Below are 25,552 nucleotides of genomic sequence, written 5' to 3'. Positions count from 1 at the left end.
CACACTCACTGAGTGTCACTCAGACTCTGTGTCTCTGAGTGTCTTTCCCTCATCGATACTTCTAGGGTTGGTTCGTACCGAACCGCCCCACCAGACCCACGCGACCAGGAGTGGGATATTTAAGGCGCAGTTTGCTCCTATGAAACAGGCCCATAAATTACCCAAGTGCAGAATTTGCACGACATTGAGGGACAGAATTACGCACGATATAAGGTCGAATTATAGGGAGAGTGAACGGGCTTGAGAGGAATTTGGAGTGAGAGGTGACTCAAACGAGTGAACTTCATACGTAGGGGTGATTCTGCTGACGTGGGATCATATTATTGAGAATTGTAGAAGAAATATGACTCATATTATATGAGTGTGAATATTTCACGCACGATTATACTGAACTTAAATAAAAGTATCAATAAGAGTATCAGTGCTGTTCCCTCCGCCTCTACATTTCCCATTCCTTGGCACCGCTGAGTTTAGAACAGACAATCATCACTTCTTTCTTCCTCGTCAAGATCACGAATTAACAAGTTCCTCGCCCTCATTAATTGACTTTCACCGATAATCTGGGTCATGTTCAGTTCATAATTTACTTGCCGCAGCATATGTTTCGGGAGGAGAACTGTGTGTTGCTTGCTGGTTCGAACCTCTCTCCCCCTTACTCGTAATCCTCCACTATCGTACATCACGCACAATACAGCTGTGTTGATGTCTAGCCTAGCTACCATGCCATGTGCGTATAGGCGAGTGGGGATGTCACTACAAGAATATAATAAGTTGGGATGATATAGTAGTGACCAATATATTGTTCTCAGTCTAATGACTCCCACTCGTATTATTATTACTAATAATATGTCGAATCTTCAAGGCTTGATGTTGAGATGGATACTGGAGAGTCTAGGTCGGGTATATGTGTTCGTAGTGTCATCGAACTTCACTCCCCCTGCACGTTATTTTTTCATTCGTCTCCCATAGTTGGTGTAGAATCTTTGTAAGTTCATTCATTTCGTAAATCAGTTGATCCAATTCTGTTTGATATCCGACCTCCGTTCGCACTATATGTACGGTATTATAAGCTACATCATTGTCCTCCTATTACTCCACTTGATCTTCTTTACGAGTGTTGCTGAGCTATAAGGTTGAATAGGTAAGTATGAGTTCGCTTACAATGACCGACTCTGGCAAAGCATCAGACATATTGTTTTACGTTCACGTGGGTTAACGTGTTGAGTAGATGGGCGTTTAATCGTTCTCTCGGACAATCTGAAACATTTTCCAATTCTTCGGTGCAGTGAGGAAACTTTGAGAACTGGGAGAGTCATCCAGAACTTCGAATCGGCTGTTGAACATCAGGTGGATCGGATAATGGCTTGCCTCTAAGTAGCTCATGGAATCTCATTTTGGGCTGGCGAACCCCAGGAGAGGTCAGTTTATTCTGCTCTACCACAGTCGATAAGGTTTCATGTTCTGCGAAGCTAAATAATAGTGAGCGAACTTTCCTTAAAGATTTCTGAGACCACATTTAAACGTCGAATTGATCTGCAAATGGTCCAGAGTATGTTGATGTCTACGCAGTTGGTCCATTATGTTCAGAGGGCGTGGTCGTGGGGCGATGAGAGGTGGCCTACGGGTACCTCCTGGTGCCGCACCTTTGCCTCCTACGTCGAGGCATGCTGGGCCGGTGGGCGGAGGAGCGCCTCTATCCGGCACGTCTGGTCAACCCAGTCAGGCGACAACGATGCGCAAGGTGGTGGTAAACCCACTCACGACCTCGCAAGATGCGGTGTCGGCGCTTCCCATGCCGATGCCGCTGGCTCCCCGATTCGGCGATGGCAAACATCGACCGAACGATGAGGAAGTTCCCTCACCGCGGCCTTTGAACCCTATCCCTTTGAAACCGCCGGATCGGTCACGGCAAGTTGACCGAAGTCTTCCACAGTCGTCGTTTCCCCCGCGAGAGGGTCGGCCACTGGGAGATGAACCCGTGGCTAAGCGTCATAAGGTTGATCGGATCGTCGAAGACCGGCGGGGACGGGGAGAATCAAATGGCATCAAGTCCGCTTTGAACATGACTGAACCACTCGCGCAGGGGGATAAGAAATCTCCAAAGGCAGTCCATGATGAGCGCGCGGCTGGGAGTCCAATCAAACTGACTTTTGTAGCACCTAATGATATCAAAGCCGATGCAGCAGATGGCATGTAGGTCGGGTCTAGGGTGCGTCTGCGTGGGCACACTGCAATGGATACTCAGGTTTTACCTCGAAAAGGAACCGATGACCTCGGGCCAGCAGCGACTACTACTTCGGGAATGCATAGTGGACCTGCTCATGCTGCATGGGAAGACGTGTGTTGACGGCAGACGGTACATTCCTCATGGAGAGCTCGTTTTCAATTTCTTCGATGAGATTGAGCTAAGGAGTGGTATCAAACTTCGGGATCTACTCTCCAAAGATGAGGTAGGCGAGGGCATTTCATCCACTGGCGACATCGCACTAGTGATGCGGGAGTCGAGGGGTTCTGTACAGCAGTTCAAGCGGAGTATCTTCGCCAAAACGAACATCGTTAATTGAAGTCGGTACGTTTTCAAAAAGACCAGCTATTAAAATTTTCGAGAATTCCTTGAAACCAGTCACTTTCGACCACTTACCAGTACCAGTCATCAGGTAAAAAGTTGGAAAAAATGACATTTTCTGGAAGTAGTGGGCAAATTGTTAAAAATTCGGGCAAGGTATTGAATTGACGTGGGAATGCAGTGGTTACTCAGGTTAGCCAGAAGAACCTCCATGAGCTGTCTGGGATCAGCATTGAAGAGATAGACGGCAGTTGCGTCACGTATCGTCCGACCTCATTGGACGCTACGAACAGATTGCGGTGCTCCTTGAAATACTGGGAGGCCACACCCGCCCAAGTCGAGTTAGCTCGCGCAGTGGTATCGCATATAAAACGCGTGACGGGGATGGAAGTAGTCCCGCTTGGGGCGTTCGCCGCTGGAATGGCCAGCAGAGACGACACCACCCTCAAAGTGGCCCTTGTGAATGACGATGTCGTATCGTCGAGACTGCAGTTGATCTGTGCCGCCGAGGCAAATGATTGGACGGTTGTTCGAGTGAGTACGGGCTACTACTCCTCATCCTCCACAGCTGACGTTAAACGTCTGGCTATACTATATGAAGACCCGGTCCCCCGGTACCTACAACTACGAATACCTCATCTCGATTTGGAGGTAGAGCTTCACTTCATGACAGGGTACGATGTGAATCCTGAGCTACAGCGGCTGAAGAGTGAAGTCGACAATGCGGAGCCTGAGATGTTACTATTGGCCAAGGCCGTCCGAAGGCTCATCCTCCAGCCGTGCCGCTCTAATGAAGTTGATGCCGCTCATATATCCTTGCTCTTGGTTCGGTCATTCTACGTGAGTATGTCGTATCGAGGCATGGGCCTCTACCAGGACTACATAGACTTGCTTGTCTTCTTTGCTGAAGAGGAGGAGATCGGCGAAGCGATAAGCGAATGGTCATGTCTCGGCGAGTCGCTCGCAGGTGAGTTGTTGCGGAGAACGCTCTGTCTGACTACATCCCGTTCATATCAATACTGGCAACGGGCATCCGAGGTTGGAAGTAGACCGAGTTCGTCGTCTCAGATACCATTGGCCTTCCGAGGCTGGAACGACTAGTTCATGGAATTCAACTGGGCTTCAGCCTAGCTGCCGTATGGTGGCCACTGTACCTTTCGCCGTAGAATATTTTTGTATTATACGTAGCATTATGCAGAAAATACGAGTCAAATTTGTTGTTGTGTTCGGGATCATGAATGTTGTTCAGCATGATTGGACTGAATGGCTTGGAAGTAGGAGGGGCTATAGTTGTAGATGCATCTTGGTGGGATTGATCGAGTCACCATTTCTACTCTACACTGTATCGTCCGCGAGTACCGGGACGATCTCCTTTGAGCACAACGAGTATCACCTCGCGGCTCAGGGAGGTATGTACTTATGCTTTACCTGATATGACCTCCAAGTTTCAGGGCCTAACTCTTCGTAGTTAGTGATAAGTCGAAGACTGGTGAAAAGTTTTCTCAACGTATTCTTAGCATACACGTGTTAAAATTGCGCCTTGAAATACCAACTCTTACTCGGGGAGTATATCTATAACTCCCCTCCTGATCTAATGCTATACATCAACAGAAAAAGGATCGTTCATAACGGTATCCCTAGATGTTTTACTCTCATATCAGGTAGAGCATAAGTACATACCTCCCTGAGCCGCGAGGTGATACTCGTTGTGGTGGCTGTGCACGAGTCGAAAAACCGGATATGCTAAGAATGTGTGGAGGGGTGTATAGCGTGGCGTGTATCATGCACGATGCATGTGTTGATGACGTGCTTAGCGGTAGATAATGAGTCCAAATGCCACATGGCAGTGAATTATCTCCTACTCAATTTGTTCTGTGGCCAATTGAAGTGCCCGCTTTCCCAAGTCCAACTGGAGGGAAATTAGTCCTTTCCAGGCTGGAAGAAAAAAAGTGCATTAAAGTGCATCTATGACCCAGGGGATATCTCCAAGGACTTGGATCCACGTCATGATTGTAATAGAGCATGGATGAGAGTATCAACCATGGGATGCTGGACCCGGGTTTTACGACTTATATTTGAAACCCGGAAGATATATGATGGTATGGGTGACGCAGAATGTCCAATTAACACTCATACCGAGGAGGAATCTACATTGCATATCCACAGGTTCAAACAGAGATCAGCTGCCAAACTTGCGAACACCAACACACTTATTAAACAGAAACGAGCATGCAGAAACTTGAAATAATGCTACGCCGGTGATGAGTGGATTTCAGTAGATCTGATGATGATTGATAAATTATTTGTAATGGCCGTAGTGGAAATCACTCTCCTCGCGACCCACGCCGCCAATCAGCAGCTGTAATTATACCGCCTTTCCGCTCGATCCACTCTACCCAACTTCTCCAATGGCCTCCAGAAGCCGTCATGGTGTTCACATCACAGAAGACCACCAATCCACGACGAGCTCGTGTGAGCATGACGTTCATACGCCGTGGATCCGCGATGAAGCCTACTTGTCCTGAAACATTGGACCGGACAGCACTGAAGAATATGAGCTCTTTCTCGTGCCCTTGGAAACCATCAACAGTATTGATCTGAACCGCTGCACGCTGTTCGGGAGAAAAACGAGTGTCTTCCTTGAGGGCAGCTATCACGTGGGACTTCTGAGCATTGTATGGAACAACCAAACCAATTTGACCTGGAGGTGTTCCGTTAGCAACAGCGTCATAGAGTGCATCAAGCAATAACCGTGCTTCCTCACGGTTCATCAAGCTGGTGCCGACTTTTGATTCACCGGCAATGAGTTGAGATGTGTCGACAAGGGCGACTCGTATCTGTGGGTTCGGCCAGCGGAGGCCGGGGATGAGTGGGCGATCGGAAACTTCATGCTTTATTCGGTTGTCATAGAAGTGATGGTTCGAAAACTCGGCTATGCTCGGGTGCATTCTACGCTGAATGTCGAGAAGGTGGACCGGAGTGCCACTCATGGCGAGCCGCTCGAACAAGCTGATGCCCAAGCCGCCACTTTTTGCAGTATTGCAATGGACGGTCGCTGGCAGTTGCTTATGATCACCTGATTGTAAACGATGAAGGAAGACTCGCGCGACGTTTTTTTTACCCAGCAATACGCATCGCTTCGCTCCTCTTGCCAGAGGAACCAGACTGGCTGGCTCCGTCGCCTGAGTACACTCATCTATGATGACAGATTCGAAATCAACCGAGTCCAAGAGCTGATGGCCACTCCCAATACACGTGGCGACCAAGACTTGGTACCTATCATGGGATGTTGGTACCACTGTCGGAATCCGCTAATCTTGCTTACTCGTCTACGGCGGCCTTATCGATTCTCTGCCGGAAATACGGCAACTTATGTATATCACCCAGTATTACGGCACGTCGGTAATCACGAACAGCACGAGTACCTGGAACTACTGCGGCAAACCTATTCGTGTGGAGTTGCTACCTTCGAGCTTCCTTAAAACGTCATCAGAAACTTCCCGGGTTCCGCCATCCGTCTCCTGAGCCCGACCGACTCGATAGCATTCGATTCCAGCCTTGACCATGAGCCCACGGATATTGTCTGCAGCTGCATTGGAATCCGCCACCACCAATACCTTCCCCTCGCCTGAGACGGTGCCTTCGAACACTGTCGAACACGTCAATTCGAGGGCATACCTCGGGCGGTTATTTTGTTCACAACCCAGTGTTTGACGAGAGCAACAGCTGTGTGTGTCTTGCCAGTCCCTGGAGGGCCTTGAATTAGTGTTATAGGAGTTTCCCAAGAAGAGCGAATCTACCACGCACCAGATGCCCACTTTGGCAAGGCTTAAGACTTACCGCGTTGAGTTGAGCTTCTGTGAGAGGCATCCCCAAGTCTCCGACGTCATCCTTAGTGGGACATGGGGCAGCTCCTGTGCCCAGCAACGCACCTTTCATAACGGGGTCGAAGTAGTAACTGTAGCCAATACGCAAGACGATCTGAGCCTCTTAAAATAACATTGATGACGTTACGGTTGTCGACCAGGCTCGGTCCCTTGGGTCATGCCGACTCCAGTATTGATGAACATAGCGTCATCGCATTTGGGCGTGTCATAGAGAGCTCGAAGGGCATCGCACATACGAGCGTAACTAAAGAGATTGCTGTCATTCACTCGTCGGATATACACCCCACATGTTACGCATACTTTATAATCACTCACTGGTCTACGAAACACCAGAAAATTAAGGAAAAAATAAATCGCTCCGCGGTGGGTTCGAACCACCGACCTTGTGGTTAACAGCCACACGCTCTAACCAGCTGAGCTAGCGGAGCTGTGATATTAAAGCACACCAATCACGTAAGAGATGACGTGATGTTCTCCCATAGAGAAAAACATCATCTCGAGCAGTACTGCTCAGATCAACGCGTTCCCACTAACAGAAGTTCTCACGTGACATTCGTATCGTCCAAAAATAGACAATTGACCTCTTCGCTCGCCATCAAATTCTTAGCACCCAGACGCGCGTCATACTCGGCTTCCTGAAAGAGTTTCGTCAAATCTGCCCCAACAGCCTCAAGTCTGGAACATCGCAGATGCCCATCAAAAACAAGCTAACTCACCTTGCTGGCCAATTTCAGGGTAACTGTTGTCATGCCGGTGTCAATTTCCCGCTTAGAACTCGTCACAACTCCAAGTACCTACATACTACTCCGAAAGTGTTATACATCTCATCTCTACCGCTGCCGATTCGCCAGATGCATCCAAGCGGAAGTCTTCATCAGCAGCAAAGAGAACAACCATGGAATCAGTACCAATATCGTGCTCAGCTGCGAGATCTGTGGGCACCATCACTTGTACGATCCTGAAACACTTCATAGCAAAAAATGATTCCACTACAGCTCCTCACGGCAGAACACAGCTCTTCATCACGGCTTTCACTGGTCGGATGCCGAGCTCCTGCCTCTCAGTGAGGGCATGTCGAATGACACCAATGCGCTCTGATGCCAGCAAGCCACGCCACTTCGCCCATGTCAAACCTGGCATGGTGAGAGGAAAGGGAGGCCCCGGTTAGGCCTATTACTGTGTTCGTTCCAAACCTCGCACTGAGCGGCCTTTAGGAACTGTTGCAAAATGCCCGTGCTGAAGACAAAATCTGAGAAAGAGAGATAGTGAGCCTGATGACTGCATAAGGCCATCTAAACTCGGCTCTGAACACAAAGCCAAGTGCCACACAGTATTGCTGTAACACGTCTCTAAAGCACAGTCGAGGACAACCCTAGTCTTCCACTTCTGATGCATAACAAGATGCCTACCTGTCAAGTTCGAACACTCGTCAACCATAGCCTCCCAAAGGTACACAGGGACGCCATCGGTTCGAGTTCCTACACAGGTGAGGTCCGCAAAGATAGCAGTCTAAGATCCCCTATTACTAGTTCCTAAGGCCAGTAGCAGATTCCCGACCATAGCACTATCGCCATTCGCGAGGACTGCTCGCCACACATTGAGGAGAAACAGTGTCCATACGTGGGTCTAAGAGAACAACTGTGACAGGATAAACATCTCTCATGCCTAGATATGTCTTATGAGGTTCAGCAGTGAGTGCCATAACACAATCGTGGCAAAGATATGTACCAAGCAAGAATCGAACTCGGGTTGTCCTGTCAGTAATCAGCTCTGCTACCCAATTAGACTATTCAACTTACGACTAGCAAGAGATTATACACGAAGCCAAGCACGACCGTGGCTCTATAGATATAGAGCCTATACTATGAAGCCCATCGTGCAAGCTGGCACAGAAAGCCCTACCGGAGTGTCCCCTATAGCCTCTACAGCTTTTTGTACCGCCTGGTCGATGCTACAGGACACTACCATACCATTGATAACATCAGCGAGCCTCCATTGGTCTGCCGATATCGGCTGTAATGCGCCATACTTCTCCAGCATTAACCGGCCTAAGGAACCCACAAAGGGATGCTAACCCGACCTTCCACCTGTTGCCTTACAGGCCTCTGCCTTGGCTATCTTTTGATTTGCCGCGATGCCGTTGGTGGATGCAGATCCTGAGCAAAACCATCATCATCCTCCCTACCATAGAAGACCACGGGTCAGCCGAGAAATACTTGATAATTTTGAAGGACATAGCAAGGGGTGACGAGTTAAGATTGCTGCACGTACAATAGCAGGTTGATACTGTACGGTAGTGAGAAAAATCCAGAAGAGCGCTGACGGGGTCGAGTGAGTGACAGGCTGACGGTATGGGAAAATATTCACATGGTCAACTACATATGTCGGTGAAAATATGAAAACTGTGAGGAAGTCATTGTTGGTTTCTGTACACTTCTACCCGAGTTCGCATATAAACTCTCATTATCATGAGGGAGGGCCCGAGCCCAGCTAAGGAGTGTGATCATATATTCCAACACTGGAGGCATATCCATTCGAGTAACATGCACACTACTTACTTTTCCTCGGATTCCCAGGACCTTCTTCGCGCGAGTACCAGCTCCACTCACAGGTGGCCAAAAAACCCAGCTCATGCGGAACCACCACGAGGTTAGACCGGAGCTTCACCACAGGGTTGTGGAAAAGACGTTGAGTCTGTCGAAAAGTCTCCATATCATTAGAGCCGCCACTATCACCATATAGTTGTGCGCTATCATAATCTCCGAAGCTTGTTTCTGTGAGAGCATGCTAGCGGTCCCTGCCGACGAAGCCTCGAGGTCCGCGGCCATCCGGGCTGCCTCTGCCTGATTGAAAATCACATTTAATTTTGAAAAATGTACACGTGTGTTTATGGCTGCACCGAAATATCAACGAATTTTCATAAACTTTTTCTCTACATTTTTGGCCCACAAGTCGCCAACAAATTTCCTGATTCGATGCGGCAACTCCTGAGACGGAAGCGATCGTATTAAATCATAAAATTTTTCGACCAGTGGGAAACGAACATTTACTTCATCGCTCAATGCAACCAACCAGCGAAAACGACTCCTATGGAGTAGTCATATCAGCCATCGCGAATTCAAACGTATTCAGGAGCATCCCCTACCTTCTGGAGCTGATGCCTCTTCTGCACTTGAGCAACAGCAGCTTTCTCTCTCCATGGCGCCGCAACTGCATAAATGTCTTTCAGCGCCCTAACCTCAGCCTCATCTTTAGTTCTACCACTACCTACACTACAAGTATGGATCACTTTATAAACACCCTAAATGCCTACCTCGGCCGACCCACCGCTGACCAGGGTCCTCTGTACTCTCCCATTCAACCAAGCACGTCACTAACCCCGAAGTGACATCCGGCGAATGACTGACGCTCTGTTTAACCTAAATGATAAATTCCTCAAAAGATTCAGAATAGGCCCGGTCGCTACCCCTAGCAGCTTGGCCAGAGTGCCGGCCATTTGTCTCCACATAACGCCGAGACTTTTCTCGTGCTGTGGCAGTGTCCTCATGAGCTTCCGCACGGCTTCCTTCTTAGAACCCTTCTTGCTGCGATCGACTCCATCAGCTGTGAGAGTTTCCAGAGTGTTACCAAATGTCCATGAAATCGTAGTGTGAAACCTGAGTAGCTAGGATTTAGGAACAAGACGCGGAAGCGGAGCCCACGATCACCAACGACAGTATCAACTACGCTGATGGATTCACACGAAGCGAGTGAGACGATAATACCATCCACGACTCAAATACACATCGAAGTCACACTGATGTTATTCGATACCCTCGAGATTGGTATCAACTGTTGAGATCATCTACGTCATCCACGGTGCAGTGTTGGAATATGTTCGATTTCGACAGCTGAGCTCAAAAACTACTCGAAAAATTCATAGTAGAACTAGAACATAGAACAACAAAATTCCCTCAGAATTTCTGTTTCGTCACTAACACGTATAGTTGACCATGTGCATATTTTACACACACTGCCACAGGGCCAACTACAATGAAGAGCTTACTGTCCTCTGCTGAGCTCCGACTTCTCGGTGACCATGATATTAGGCATCTCCTGCCTATGCACTGCATACAGGTTTATTATCATATCGTCTCGGTACATGTCCGGATGGTGGTAAGTCGGGATCTCGGCTGCTGCTGCTGTCGCGACAGAGGCATACCAGCAGCGCCGCACACAGCCAGCTCTGGCCAACCTCTGTAGAGTCATGCGTACTAGAGGCTTTTCAATGATCGAAGTAATGCCTATGCTGGTTAACATTTAGGCTTAAAAAACAGCCTGCGAGTAGTTGGCAGTTAGTGTAGTGCAACAAGGTTCTACAGATGTGTGTTCAATCAGCACGCTAGTCCCCCCGTGAAGAACTTCCGATCGGAGCCGTGCTGGAAATGCTCCCACGCTCACCAAGCTATTCACTAAGAACTATGACTGTACGCTCAAGTGGTTGATAATCTCACATAAGGTGCAAATCCTGTGATGCAGGGATCTGCGAAGAACGAGGGCTGATGTCAAGTGGTGCCGTACTGCTGGTCGTGTCACAGCTTGTGTGCGGTCGTATGATGTTCATCTACGCGGTGTCGACATAAGCTGAGTTACTGTCATTCTTGCATGCGATATTCCTGCCCTTGTCAAACGTAGACTCGACATTGACACTATCGGTGAAACCATATTTGGAATGTGCCAGACTTGGACTGCACGTAGACGGTATTGGCGTTAGCACTTATGCCATATGGCTAACACGGGTGCTCATTAGCTTGCTTGTGACATTCTTGCATATTCACTTGTCAAACTTGCACGGGAAATGATGTTCACCTTTTAATCATGTAGTTCGTTTTTCGAATCATCAATTTCGTCGGGATATGCGAAGTTGGAGATACGAGTACGAAACGGGAAGACCATATTCACAATTGGAACTTTCAAATTGAAAGTTTCAATGTGATCACCGTCACGAAGGGGACAAGTCCGGCGCTCATCTCGGAAGGGATTCCCTCTCTGCCGTTGTAGAAACTCTATGCTGACACTGTGGAGATTTTGAAAGGTCATCTCCCACGGCATATTCTCATGCGCGCCCCGAAAATACTCGCCGCGCCCCGAAATTTCTCCTCTTGCCCCTAAAATACTCTTTTTGCCCCGAACATGCTCTTGCGTGCCCCTAACTTTTCTTTCGCCAGATGCTCTCCAGGACGTCTTGCCATCGATAATAATACCTTGTGTGGCATTGTATGCAGCATCATGGTTAAGCTCTCAGTCTAATTCGAAGTCGAATTATAATGTCCATGACTGATACGGTTCATGTACACACCTGGATTCTGTGAATTATAGAGTGGGGGAGCGTGGACGAGATTTGAGGGTTCATGTCAGCGATTGCTGAACTTTGGTGTCTCGAATATCATATCCATGGCTATCTTGATACAGTTCAAACATACACCTAGATTCTGTGAACTATAGAGTTGGGGAGCGTGGACGAGACTTGAGGGTTCATGTCAGCGATTGCTGAACTTTGGTGTCTCGAATATCATATCCATGGCTATTCTGATACAGTTCAAACATACACCTAGATTCTGCGAACTATAGAGTTGGGGAGCGTGGACGAGACTTGAGGGTTCATGTCAGCGATTGCCGAACTTTGGTGTCTCGAATATCATATCCATGGCTATTCTGATACAGTTCAAACATACACCTAGATTCTGTGAATTACAGACTGGGGGAGCGTGGACGAGATTTGAGGGTTCATGTCAGCGATTGCTGAACTTTGGTGTCTCGAATATCATATCCATGGCTATTCTGATACAGTTCAAACATACACCTAGATTCTGTGAATTATAGAGTGGGGGAGCGTGGACGGAATTTGACCGTCAATGATACAGTTCAAACATACACCTAGATTCTGTGAACTATAGAGTTGGGGAGCGTGGACGAGATTTGACCGTTCATGTCAACGATTGCTGAACTTTGGTGTCTCGAATATCATATCCACGGCTATTCTGATACAGTTCAAGTACACACCTAGATTCTGTGAACTATAGAGTTGGGGAGCGTGGACGAGATTTGAGGGTTCATGTCAGCGATTGCTGAACTTTGGTGTCTCGAATATCATATCCATGGCTATTTTGATACAGTTCAAACATACACCTAGATTCTGTGAACTATAGAGTGGGGGAGCGTGGACGGAACTTGACCGTTCATGTCAGCGATTGCTGAACTTTGGTGTCTCGAATATCATATCCATGGCTATTCTGATACAGTTCAAACATACACCTAGATTCTGTGAATTATAGAGTGGGGGAGCGTGGACGAGATTTGAGGGTTCATGTCAGCGATTGCTGAACTTTGGTGTCTCGAATATCATATCCATGGCTATTCTGATACAGTTCAAACATACACCTAGATTCTGTGAATTATAGAGTGGGGGAGCGTGGACGGAATTTGACCGTCAATGATACAGTTCAAACATACACCTAGATTCTGTGAACTATAGAGTTGGGGAGCGTGGACGAGATTTGACCGTTCTGTCAGCGCTTGCTGAACTTTGGTGTCTCGAATATCATATCCATGGCTATTCTGACACAGTTCAAACATACACCTAGATTCTGTGAACTATAGAGTTGGGGAGCGTGGACGAGAATTGAGGGTTCATGATTTGACCGTTCATGTCAACGCTTGCTGAACTTTGGTGTCTCGAATATCATATCCACGGCTATTCTGATACAGTTCAAGTACACACCTAGATTCTGTGAACTATAGAGTGGGGGAGCGTGGACGAGACTTGAGGGTTCATGTCAGCGATTGCTGAACTTTGGTGTCTCGAATATCATATCCATGGCTATTCTGATACAGTTCAAACATACACCTAGATTCTGCGAACTATAGAGTTGGGGATCGTGGACGAGACTTGAGGGTTCATGTCAGCGATTGCCGAACTTTGGTGTCTCGAATATCATATCCATGGCTATTCTGATACAGTTCAAACATACACCTAGATTCTGTGAATTACAGAGTGGGGGAGCGTGGACGAGATTTGAGGGTTCATGTCAGCGATTGCTGAACTTTGGTGTCTCGAATATCATATCCATGGCTATTCTGATACAGTTCAAACATACACCTAGATTCTGTGAATTATAGAGTGGGGGAGCGTGGACGGAATTTGACCGTCAATGATACAGTTCAAACATACACCTAGATTCTGTGAACTATAGAGTTGGGGAGCGTGGACGAGATTTGACCGTTCATGTCAACGATTGCTGAACTTTGGTGTCTCGAATATCATATCCACGGCTATTCTGATACAGTTCAAGTACACACCTAGATACAGTTCAAACATACACCTAGATTCTGTGAACTATAGAGTTGGGGAGCGTGGACGAGATTTGACCGTTCATGTCAACGATTGCTGAACTTTGGTGTCTCGAATATCATATCCACGGCTATTCTGATACAGTTCAAGTACACACCTAGATTCTGTGAACTATAGAGTTGGGCGGCGTGGACGAGATTTGAGGGTTCATGTCAGCGATTGCTGAACTTTGGTGCCTCGAATATCATATCCATGGCTATTTTGATACAGTTCAAACATACACCTAGATTCTGTGAACTATAGAGTGGGGGAGCCTGGACGGAATTTGACCGTTCATGTCAGCGATTGCTGAACTTTGGTGTCTCGAATATCATATCCATGGCTATTCTGATACAGTTCAAACATACACCTAGATTCTGTGAATTATAGAGTGGGAGAGCGTGGACGGAATTTGACCGTCAATGATACAGTTCAAACCTACACCTAGATTCTGTGAACTATAGAGTTGGGGAGCGTGGACGAGATTTGACCGTTCATGTCAACGATTGCTGAACTTTGGTGTCTCGAACATCATATCCACGGCTATTCTGATACAGTTCAAGTACACACCTAGATTCTGTGAACTATAGAGTTGGGTAGCGTGGACGAGATTTGAGGGTTCATGTCAGCGATTGTTGAACTTTGGTGTCTCGAATATCATATCCATGGCTATTTTGATACAGTTCAAACATACACCTAGATTCTGTGAACTATAGAGTGGGGGAGCGTGGACGGAATTTGACCGTTCATGTCAGCGATTGCTGAACTTTGGTGTCTCGAATATCATATCCATGGCTATTCTGATACAGTTCAAACATACACCTAGATTCTGTGAATTATAGAGTGGGGGAGCGTGGACGAGATTTGAGGGTTCATGTCAGCGATTGCTGAACTTTGGTGTCTCGAATATCATATCCATGGCTATTTTGATACAGTTCAAACATACACCTAGATTCTGTGAACTATAGAGTGGGGGAGCGTGGACGGAATTTGACCGTTCATGTCAGCAATTGCTGAACTTTGGTGTCTCGAATATCATATCCATGGCTATTCTGATACAGTTCAAACATACACCTAGATTCTGTGAATTATAGAGTGGGGGAGCGTGGACGGAATTTGACCGTCAATGATACAGTTCAAACATACACCTAGATTCTGTGAGCTATAGAGTTGAGGAGCGTGGACGAGATTTGAGGGTTCATGTCAGCGATTGCTGAACTTTGGTGTCTCGAATATCATATCCATGGCTATTCTGATACAGTTCAAACATACACCTAGATTCTGCGAACTATAGAGTTGGGGAGCGTGGACGAGACTTGAGGGTTCATGTCAGCGATTGCCGAACTTTGGTGTCTCGAATATCATATCCATGGCTATTCTGATACAGTTCAAACATACACCTAGATTCTGTGAATTACAGAGTGGGGGAGCGTGGACGAGATTTGAGGGTTCATGTCAGCGATTGCTGAACTTTGGTGTCTCGAATATCATATCCATGGCTATTCTGATACAGTTCAAACATACACCTAGATTCTGTGAATTATAGAGTGGGGGAGCGTGGACGGAATTTGACCGTCAATGATACAGTTCAAACATACACCTAGATTCTGTGAACTATAGAGTTGGGGAGCGTGGACGAGATTTGACCGTTCATGTCAGCGATTGCTGAACTTTGGTGTCTCGAATATCATATCCATGGCTATTCTGATACAGTTCAAACATACACCTAGATTCTGTGAACTATAGAGTGGGGGAGCGTGGACGGAATTTGACCGTCAATGATACAGTTCAAACATACACCTAGATTCTGTGAACTATAGAGTTGGGGAGCGTGGACGAGATTTGACCGTTCATGTCAGCGATTGCTGAACTTTGGTGTCTCGAATATCATATCCATGGCTATTCTGATACAGTTCAAACATACACCTAGATTCTGTGAACTATAGAGTTGGGGAGCGTGGACGAGATTTGACCGTTCATGTCAGCGATTGCTGAACTTTGGTGTCTCGAATATCATATCCATGGCTATTCTGATACAGTTCAAACATACACCTAGATTCTGTGAACTATAGAGTGGGGGAGCGTGGACGGAATTTGACCGTCAATGATACAGTTCAAACATACACCTAGATTCTGTGAACTATAGAGTTGGGGAGCGTGGACGAGATTTGACCGTTCATGTCAGCGATTGCTGAACTTTGGTGTCTCGAATATCATATCCATGGCTATTCTGATACAGTTCAAACATACACCTAGATTCTGTGAACTATAGAGTTGGGGAGCGTGGACGAGACTTGAGGGTTCATGTCAGCGATTGCTGAACTTTGGTGTCTCGAATATCATATCCATGGCTATTCTGATACAGTTCAAACATACACCTAGATTCTGTGAACTATAGAGTTGGGGAGCGTGGACGAGATTTGAGGGTTCATGTCAACGATTGCTGAACTTTGGTGTCTCGAATATCATATCCATGGCTATTCTGATACAGTTCAAACATACACCTAGATTCTGTGGATTATAGAGTGGGGGAGCGTGGACGAGATTTGAGGGTTCATGTCAGCGATTGCTGAACTTTGATGTCTCGAATATCATATCCATGGCTATTCTGATACAGTTCAAACATACACCTAGATTCTGTGAATTATAGAGTGGGGGAGCGTGGACGGAATTTGACCGTCAATGATACAGTTCAAACCTACACCTAGATTCTGTGAACTATAGAGTTGGGGAGCGTGGACGAGATTTGACCGTTCATGTCAACGATTGCTGAACTTTGGTGTCTCGAACATCATATCCACGGCTATTCTGATACAGTTCAAGTACACACCTAGATTCTGTGAACTATAGAGTTGGGTAGCGTGGACGGAATTTGACCGTCAATGATACAGTTCAAACATACACCTAGATTCTGTGAACTATAGAGTTGGGGAGCGTGGACGGAATTTGACCGTCAATGATACAGTTCAAACATACACCTAGATTCTGTAAACTATAGAGTGGGGGAGCGTGGACGGAATTTGACCGTCAATGATACAGTTCAAACATACACCTAGATTCTGTGAACTATAGAGGTGGGGAGCGTGGACGAGATTTGACCGTTCATGTCAGCGATTGCTGAACTTTGGTGTCTCGAATATCATATCCATGGCTATTCCGATACAGTTCAAACATACCCCTAGATTCTGTGAACTATAGAGTTGGGGAGCGTGGACGAGACTTGAGGGTTCATGTCAGCGATTGCTGAACTTTGGTGTCTCGAATATCATATCCATGGCTATTCTGATACAGTTCAAACATACACCTAGATTCTGTGAACTATAGAGTGGGGGAGCGTGGACGAGATTTGACCGTTCATGTCAGCGATTGCTGAACTTTGGTGTCTCGAATATCATATCCATGGCTATTCTGATACAGTTCAAACATACACCTAGATTCTGTGAATTATAGAGTGGGGGAGCGTGGACGGAATTTGACCGTCAATGATACAGTTCAAACATACACCTAGATTCTGTGAACTATAGAGTTGGGGAGCGTGGACGAGATTTGACCGTTCATGTCAGCGATTGCTGAACTTTGGTGTCTCGAATATCATATCCATGGCTATTCTGATACAGTTCAAACATACACCTAGATTCTGTGAACTATAGAGTTGGGGAGCGTGGACGAGACTTGAGGGTTCATGTCAGCGATTGCTGAACTTTGGTGTCTCGAATATCATATCCATGGCTATTCTGATACAGTTCAAACATACACCTAGATTCTGTGAACTATGGAGTTGGGGAGCGTGGACGAGACTTGAGGGTTCATGTCAGCGATTGCTGAACTTTGGTGTCTCGAATATCATATCCATGGCTATTCTGATACAGTTCAAACATACACCTAGATTCTGTGAACTATAGAGTTGGGGAGCGTGGACGAGATTTGACCGTTCATGTCAGCGATTGCTGAACTTTGGTGTCTCGAATATCATATCCATGGCTATTCTGATACAGTTCAAACATACACCTAGATTCTGTGAACTATAGAGTTGGGGAGCGTGGACGAGATTTGACCGTCAATGATACAGTTCAAACATACACCTAGATTCTGTGAACTATAGAGTGGGGGAGCGTGGACGGAATTTGACCGTCAATGATACAGTTCAAACATACACCTAGATTCTGTGAACTATAGAGTTGGGGAGCGTGGACGAGATTTGACCGTTCATGTCAGCGATTGTCACGACACTACTAAAGTGTGTTCTTTTATGGAGCATGGATTGCGAAACGTGCTCTCACGATGAACTGCGAAACCGGTGTGGCGTTTCCGGGATGTGAGAATGATGGATGTATGGATTGTTAATCCTTGACGGATAGGGCACTGATGGACCCAAGCTGCTGAGAAGCATTGGATAATGGGAAATTGCTTGAGTATAGCTGCATTTGAATTGTATTTGGCATGCTCGATTTGACTCGCGCGACGGCCAGAGCTACACTGGAATTGAACGGCTCGGCGTGCCTGCGAACGAGATTACTCACAGCGGCTGAACCCGGCGCAAACCACCGCTCATTACTAATGCATGATGGACTAATTAGTGCACTAATAGTACCGTATTAAAATACTCGCTTTGTGTTGTCCATAGATTATAGACCATGGTAGGGCAAACCTGCCGCTGGTGGGACACGGATGCTTAACAGCGACATCATGTCGCCGACATGGATCGTTAATTAATTGAAGATACTCGACTGCACTGATCTGGATGATTAAACTGGAATCCCCTCGCAGGTGACAACTAAAAAGAGGAGTATCCACCGACGAACACAAACGACTTACTTCCGACATAGTCAAACACCGGGTACTGGCCAAACTTTGACCTTCACAAGAGTACGCCAGTACTAGCCGAAATATCACTAGATGGGAATCCCATCATGGGATCCGCATCAGTCAACAAATTCACAGATGACACATCCGTGAGAAGTCGACCCCGACATGAGTACACTTCGATTGTAACTAGTGGGTTCTCAGTGATAACATCTCGCTCACACTCGCGAATCGTTTCGGCTTCACTGTTACTTATAGGTATCAACCATTAGGCTCTCACGAAGAAAGTGATCCTTTGCCACTCGAGAGAGAAGGCACTCTCTAGGCTCACTTGCCAAGCAGGGGCAGCGCGAAGAGATTTCGGGGCAAAAAGAGGAATTTCGGGGGGACATGAGTAATCTCGGGGCAAGGGGAGTAATTTCGGGGCGGGCGAAAGTCCATACCATCTCCCACTAGGAATACGAATCTTGATTGTAAATCGATTATAATGGCGAGCGCGATTCTCGTTTGTTGAACTCCGCCGTGGAGGTCGAGAGGTCCGCAGTGCGGACTCCGCACCGAGCTTGGATTATCGCAGCTGTGGCTCAGCTGTGATCATCTTGAGCTTAGTCTTGATCGAATCCGATCGCTACCGTGTTCGATCATGTGTTTGGTGGTGGTGAGTATTGCTGCTCTTGTAAAGTGGCGGGCTCCATGGGCACTCAGTTGCCTGCGATTTAGAAGGGTGTATAAAGTATTCAATGCAGGGATCGAACCTGCGTGGTTTTGTCCCGGCAGATTACAAAGAGTTTTGTTCCAACTATGCGACTTTTCTTCGGAAGCTCTAAGAAGAAGGACCAGCAGCAGGCCAGCCAGGCCCCTCCGTCCAAAGTAGTCGGGGTCGTGCTGCCCTTCCCTGTTGGAGTCTGTGTTAGAATCTGCCTGATGCCATAATGAAGAACAAGGAGGCTATTGCTACTCTGGAAAAAAGAGAGCAGTTGATTGAGAAAAAGATGGCTTTGCAGGAACAGGACGCACGTAAGGATTCCCTACTGACAGGGACGGGGACGAGCATACCACGCCTCTCTGAATAACTATTGGAATCTACCCCAGGGACCCGTGCTGCTGCTAAGGATAAGCGGGGTGCATTGATGGCTTTGAAGCGAAAGAAGATGCTCGAGGGTGAACTTACAACTTTGATGAATTCACGTGAGGAGTCGCCGTCCATGAGGCCGTTGAGGAAACTCCACTTGTTTACAGGAATGACTTTGGAACAGCAAATTTTGTCATTGGAGTCGAGCCAGACCACAGCAGTGGCCGTCTCGGCCTTGGCTACTGGTGTGTCGGCCCAGAAGATTATGAACCAACAACTCAACATTGACAACGTGCGCATAGGCGACATCTTGGCGAATCGTTGGTGAATGCTGTGCTCTCTTTAGATTGACGTTCTTATGGACGACATGCAGGAGATGCAGGATATGCAAAATGAGGTTGCTAATGTATTACTGTCCATAGGTTGTATTGTGCCGATCTCCATTTGGTAGGTCCTCGCTGGTGGGAACACTGTCATGGACGACGAGGACCTCCTCAATGAACTTGATGAAATCGAGGCTCAGGAGTTGGAGGCCAAAATGGTCGATGTAGGATTGTTGGGTTTTCTTCATGTAGGATATCGGCTCCATGTCAGGCGGCGCACGTCCCTACTGGTGGAGTGGTGGCCGAGCCGGCAGTGCCTGCCCGACCTCAGCAGTCAGTGGCAGAGTCCTCTAGGCCTCAGCGGAATGGTGAGGGTATGGGGAGAGCCCTTTCGATTCGGTTGACGTTCGAGATGGTGTGGTATAATAAAAGGGAAACCACAGACCACTGCTGGTGAGGCGATCAAGCTCTCGTGCTCAGATGGTCTGACGGACGAAGAGGCTGACCAGCTGGCCGCCCTGCAAGCCCAGCTTGGCTGAGCCCACCCTGGAACACACACCATCATGTACAATTAAAAATGCAGTCTGCCAATATCATTCGTACGCCACCCCCACCCCCTCCACGGGTCCTCGAGGTACATTTGTGCGTAAACATGTTGGTCATAATCATCCTAATGAGATTGTCCCATTCAACTACCATACAGTAAAGCTCTCTTGAATTCTTGCCGCTCCTTGTTGCGCTTGGGGGGAGGGGGGACGTGGGTCGGGCAGGCGTTCCTTCTTCATCATGTCGGTCGTCCCGGTGAATCCCCAACCATTCCTCAACGACCTCACTGGACAGGAGGTGATATGGACGAGGTGACAGATTGGTAATCGCATGCTCAGGTGCTGGTTCGTCTCAAATGGGGAACATTGGAGCTCAAAGGCCGCCTGCAGAGTGTCGATACTTTCATGAATCTCAGACTCGACCATTGTGAAGAGTGGCAGGTAGTAGTAGTGGTAGTAGTAGTAGTAGACCCTAACCTATCGCTCTGTCCGAAGCCGTCACATCTCGCTCTTCAGGCGGGTAACTTCAAAGGAGCTCTCGGGGACGTCCTCATACGGTAATGAGTCGTGGGCTTCAAGATGCACTCTCTATGCTCGCCAGATTGATTCTCAATCGGCTTCCCTCCGATATCGTATCAGCCCCTTGTCCCTGTCTCTGTATCATCTCCATCTTTATAGATGCAACAATGTCCTGTACGTCCGAGCAGCCAGTTCAAGTGGAGCAGGGGAAGAGTTGGAGGACTAGCCAGGAGGGCAGTAGGTCGTCATTTAACTTGGTGATTCGTCAGCATCATCCGTGTATGTACCGCTTGCCAGGTGCAGGTATTGGTAGTAGAGGAGAAGCTGTCGACTGCTCTGCTGAAATATTTCCGCTGCATATTTTTCCTTGTGTTGGTCAATTCGGGATGGTCTGTATTAGCAGTCATAGCTGTTCAACAGAGTGATGTGAGTCAACTGTGAAATTAACTGTTTCATACCATGCGGACGAGAGTGGAATGGGCCAGGACTCTGACAAAATTGATGGAGCCTCCGTAGAGGCTCATCACGAGAACCTAGTGATTCAGGGTGATTGGGAAATAGTCGTATCAGCTCCGTCGTTCGGAGCGACAATTGGGACCAATACTATCCTGGAGCGAGAGGTGTATGTGATGGTAAATCATCATCGTGGTTGGCTTTGATGATGATATGCTGATGACAGGATGGGTAGGGATGTACGGCTCCTGTGAATAAGGATGCCGGTACGCGGCTGTGGTGTATACCACTACAACTATAGTTTGAGAATTCCCATGACGAAGTTGAAAGTGGCCACCTCGTTGGCTGCTGTATTTCTTTCGAACTGGAACTCTCTGTTTGCCAGTAAAGGTACTGTCAGGTGAAGAGGAGCCGGGACGTAGTCCACTCGTTGAAGGAATATGATATTATCGACACCAACGGCAGAGGACTTACGGAATGCTATCTAAGTAACCGTTAGTTTGGATAAGGCTCACGGCCAGGCTCGTTTGAGGTTCCATGCTGTCTTCTGGTACGATTACTCTTCCTGTTGGCTTGTGTAACGTTAGCTGTATTCCCATTGTAAAAGATTATTACTTTGAATATATATGCTTCCCCACACGAGTCCAATACTGCCCACTACGACTCCCCAGACCAGCCTGCCTCCATCACAACCACGGGGCTCAGTGGCTAGCTTTGCTGGGCCTATGTCGGCTAGACAGGAACCTAGAACGGTAAGTACGTCTTGACATTTTCTCATAGTATAAGTCGCCAGCGTTGCAATATATATATGTTCGCCCTCCTCAGCTGGGCTCACTAATCATAGGAGTCTATATACGAATTTAGTCGGAACCTCCGACTCGAAAGTTCATAGAAAGCAGCAATAATTCGCCCGAATTTCCTCAGAATTTTCTCATATTGTCAGTGACAATTTGTCACCAACACATGTGGTTGACCACGCGCAGTTTTCCCAACGCTGTAAGTCGCGGTATTAGTGTGGGGAATTATAAAAAGAAATGAAATTCTGAGGAGATTTCGGAAAAATCTCATTGGTTTCTGTACACTTCTATGTGAATTTGTATATGAACTCCCCGTGATTATTGAGTAAACTCCTGAGCTCAGCTGAGGAGAGCGAAAATGTATTCCTCCAACACCACACAATTTCCTCTCAGATCTCGATCTCTTCCTCGCTTGAGAATGGACAACTCCCAGCAGTTCGTCGGGTGAGTCGTCCGAGTTGGTGACGATTTGTGATGATATCTCTGGCAGTTTTCGGTCTACGCCCCGAGGGCCCTCAGCGTCCCTCCGGATCAGGGCGGCCCCTCCGGGACGTTCACCATACCCTCGCCGCTGTTAATGCAGCATTTCTCAGCAGATCCTCGAACTGTTGGTAACATGTATAAAGTGCAGGTAGCCGTCTCACGTGCTTAGAAAACGACTATGGGGTTTCTTCCAGAGTCTTCCCTCGACGCCCTTGGGTCGTGCATCCTTCCGAATGGACTCGACCTCAACCACATCACTGGTAGCAAGCACTCTCTATATTTGCAATGAAGATGGTGATGACTCGTATCAGATGCCGTTCACCAAGCCGTCAGGATTCGAGAATTCTCAGGGGGCGACCTCAGGGACCGACAGTGAAGGTAGGAATAGTGTCCATATATTCGTTGGCTGAATCATTTCTCCATAGGCACATACAGTTACGTGCAGAAGCTGCAACCCGTTCAGCAAACTCCCAGAGTGTCCATAACCTCCCTCCCAGTGCAAGGTCCGGCCTGTCCAATGTTAATATTGGAATTTCGTCTCAGGCATGAACTCCCTCTCTGATCTGCTGCGTCCAGCCCGAGGGTCACTTGCTCCGAGCCTAGCAGGCCCGCCGCCCTCGGCAACATCTCGAGGGGCTGCGACGGTGGCCCCCGTAGGAGGAGGCCCTTTGCCGTCACCAGTCGTGGTACAGCGGGTAGGCGACTAGTGTGGGGGGAGGGGGAATATGCAATGTGTTGGTATGACAATATGAGAATTCTGAGAAAAAATTCTCAAATTCTTATGTAGTTTCTGTCCACTAACACGCTAACCCGTATAGAAACTCCTATGATCGATAATGGAACTCTTGAGCTCTGCTGAGGGAAGCGAGCACATATCCCTCCAACACTGTTGACGTCGGAGCCCCATCGTTTCCTCAGGTGAGGCGCCTTAGTATAGAGCAGTTGGATGCAGCAGGAGGGGACGCAAGGGTGACTCAATGTTGTCGTCATTTTTGTGTGCAGAGCTATGCTGTAGGTAGCAGTGGCAGCGCTAAGAGCTCAGGAGGCCACGGACAAGGATAGAGTTCCAGAGAATTTAAAAGATACGGCTCAGCTGAGAGTGTCCGTCCAAAGAGTTCCGCCCTACCAGACGGAGTCGATCGGAATCCCTAGCAATGTGTCGGAGGCTGGTGACACCAGCGCTCCGTTGATGTCGGAGTCACCAGAAATGTCCGATACTACTCCCACGAGCAACAACGACAATGCTAGAGAAGTGGCCAGGCTCATGGTGAGGAAGTTTCATAGTTTATAGTCTAGCCTCCACGACGTGTATAATAATGTTTTCACAAAAAAATGATGTCAGCATGTATCAGGAAATTCACTTTATTTTTCTGGCAGGAGGAAAACGCGTATTTGAGACATCGAGTGAATACGTTGGAAATTGAGGTTGAAGAGCTACGGGCCGAAGTAGACGTGAAGAACCAGTTGTTGAGAACAGCGGATATAAGTAGAAGCGATGGCGAACGAACGGAGCAAAACACTCCCAGTTCGAGCAAGTTGTCCAATAGCATCAACAACTACTGTAAGGAAATTGACTTATAATTCTGTCCTTATACTTCTAACGTGCCTGGAGTCCTTCGTGGCATACACGGATGTTTTCCTTTTCTTTTTTCAGAGTGTATTACAAGACGGTTTACGCGTAGTTGCCGATTGATGATCATGACCAACCATGGAGGACGTTGTTGTGTGACAACCGTGCATGTTCATGTTCGTGTTTCGAGTTGGCAGTTTATCAATACTAGTGATGACAAAAGCGTCGTGTCACCCTTGGGTAGTTATTGCTGCTTCTGTTGAGGATCACCTTTGAGTTCTCAAGGAAGGTGGTTTCGACCAATCCCGGATACAACTGGCCTAGTGAAACGCCAGGTTGCATACAGTATCATGTGTCCAACCGACGGCCATAGCGTTTTCTCTCATCTAGCATGCGTTTTCGAGATAACTGTGGAAATTCCTCGATGGGATGAACGCTGTCACTACCGACCTTGTCAGTGGTAGAGGCGTTTTGTATGAACATCTGTCAGTCGCCGTCCGCCCTCCTTGGGTTGGTGCTCACTGAGTAGGATGTCATTGGGTGGCGTGTGTAGGCAACAAACAGCCCATCATTATGTCACGAGATTTGTCGTTCAAAACAAGTTGTTCGATAACGCCACATGATAGTTCAGCACCGAAAAGGATAGTCCTATGCACCTCGAGAACCCACGAAACTAATTTGAATACTCAAAACTTACTACACGACGCTCCTCGTTAGAGTAAATTCCGCGAATAATGTCTAGAAGAATACCTCGCGATAGTGGCTGGCTGAACACTACACCCCTCCACATATTCTTAGCATATCCGGTATTTCGACTCGTGCTGAGCCATCACGATGAGTATCATCTTGCGGCTCAAGGAGGTATGTACTCGTGCTTTACCTGATATGACCTCCAAGTTTCAGGGCCTAACTCTTCGTAGTTAGTGAGAAGTCGACGACCGGTAAAACGTTTTCTCCACATATTCTTAGCATACACGTGTTGAAATTGCGCCTCAAAATACCAACTTTTACTCGGGGAGTATATCTAAAACTCCGCTCCTGATCTAATGCTATACATCAACAGAAAGAGAATCGTTCATAATGGTATCCCTCCATGTTTCACTCTCATATTTGGAGGCACTAGCCTGCTAGTGCGTCTTGACCTCCGACGGCTCCTGCATGGCGG

At 47.4% G+C, this 25,552-nt stretch overlaps 6 protein-coding genes and 1 non-coding gene across 7 annotated transcripts; 3 read left to right on the top strand and 4 right to left on the bottom strand.

The window, feature by feature from the left end:
• Nucleotides 1-2,986: 2,986 nt before the first annotated feature.
• On the top strand, nucleotides 2,987-3,732 carry Pmar_PMAR000116 (hypothetical protein; the record flags this gene model as incomplete). The annotated part of the gene is made up of 2 exons (XM_002781687.1): nucleotides 2,987-3,533; nucleotides 3,635-3,732. 2 exons carry the CDS (start codon nucleotides 2,987-2,989, stop codon nucleotides 3,730-3,732), a joined length of 645 nt encoding a protein of 214 aa, XP_002781733.1.
• Nucleotides 3,733-4,808: 1,076 nt separating this feature from the next.
• Nucleotides 4,809-6,687, bottom strand: Pmar_PMAR000115 (conserved hypothetical protein; the record flags this gene model as incomplete). The annotated part of the gene is made up of 7 exons (XM_002781686.1): nucleotides 4,809-5,642; nucleotides 5,688-5,842; nucleotides 5,892-5,991; nucleotides 6,033-6,194; nucleotides 6,245-6,362; nucleotides 6,407-6,524; nucleotides 6,581-6,687. 7 exons carry the CDS (start codon nucleotides 6,685-6,687, stop codon nucleotides 4,891-4,893), a joined length of 1,512 nt encoding a protein of 503 aa, XP_002781732.1. The 3' UTR covers nucleotides 4,809-4,890.
• Nucleotides 6,688-6,807: 120 nt separating this feature from the next.
• Nucleotides 6,808-6,881, bottom strand: Pmar_PMAR000114. Its single transcript has one exon. It is a non-coding gene; the product is annotated as a tRNA-Asn (tRNA).
• Nucleotides 6,882-6,995: 114 nt separating this feature from the next.
• Nucleotides 6,996-7,593, bottom strand: Pmar_PMAR000113 (hypothetical protein; the record flags this gene model as incomplete). The annotated part of the gene is made up of 4 exons (XM_002781685.1): nucleotides 6,996-7,088; nucleotides 7,170-7,247; nucleotides 7,288-7,411; nucleotides 7,457-7,593. 4 exons carry the CDS (start codon nucleotides 7,591-7,593, stop codon nucleotides 6,996-6,998), a joined length of 432 nt encoding a protein of 143 aa, XP_002781731.1.
• Nucleotides 7,594-8,265: 672 nt separating this feature from the next.
• On the bottom strand, nucleotides 8,266-10,533 carry Pmar_PMAR000112 (hypothetical protein; the record flags this gene model as incomplete). The annotated part of the gene is made up of 9 exons (XM_002781684.1): nucleotides 8,266-8,295; nucleotides 8,356-8,501; nucleotides 8,553-8,609; nucleotides 9,012-9,147; nucleotides 9,189-9,296; nucleotides 9,599-9,720; nucleotides 9,767-9,872; nucleotides 9,920-10,109; nucleotides 10,499-10,533. 9 exons carry the CDS (start codon nucleotides 10,531-10,533, stop codon nucleotides 8,266-8,268), a joined length of 930 nt encoding a protein of 309 aa, XP_002781730.1.
• An 8,893-nt stretch (nucleotides 10,534-19,426) lies between these two features.
• Nucleotides 19,427-20,559, top strand: Pmar_PMAR000111 (vacuolar sorting protein snf7, putative; the record flags this gene model as incomplete). Its single annotated transcript, XM_002781683.1, has 8 exons — nucleotides 19,427-19,495; nucleotides 19,540-19,642; nucleotides 19,718-19,813; nucleotides 19,865-19,989; nucleotides 20,044-20,103; nucleotides 20,149-20,244; nucleotides 20,292-20,388; nucleotides 20,501-20,559. The coding sequence occupies 8 exons, from the start codon at nucleotides 19,427-19,429 to the stop codon at nucleotides 20,557-20,559; spliced, it is 705 nt and encodes a 234-aa protein (XP_002781729.1).
• A 224-nt stretch (nucleotides 20,560-20,783) lies between these two features.
• Nucleotides 20,784-21,440, top strand: Pmar_PMAR000110 (small nuclear ribonucleoprotein F, putative). Its single transcript, XM_002781682.1, has 5 exons — nucleotides 20,784-20,863; nucleotides 20,905-21,006; nucleotides 21,082-21,122; nucleotides 21,244-21,321; nucleotides 21,382-21,440. The coding sequence occupies exons 1-4, from the start codon at nucleotides 20,807-20,809 to the stop codon at nucleotides 21,308-21,310; spliced, it is 267 nt and encodes an 88-aa protein (XP_002781728.1). The 5' UTR covers nucleotides 20,784-20,806; the 3' UTR covers nucleotides 21,311-21,321; nucleotides 21,382-21,440.
• Nucleotides 21,441-25,552: the final 4,112 nt, after the last annotated feature.

The sequence above is a fragment of the Perkinsus marinus genome (assembly GCF_000006405.1).
Source record: "Perkinsus marinus ATCC 50983 genomic scaffold scf_1104296941728, whole genome shotgun sequence".
NCBI lineage: Eukaryota > Perkinsozoa > Perkinsida > Perkinsidae > Perkinsus > Perkinsus marinus.
This window is presented reverse-complemented; position numbering and strand designations above follow the sequence as displayed.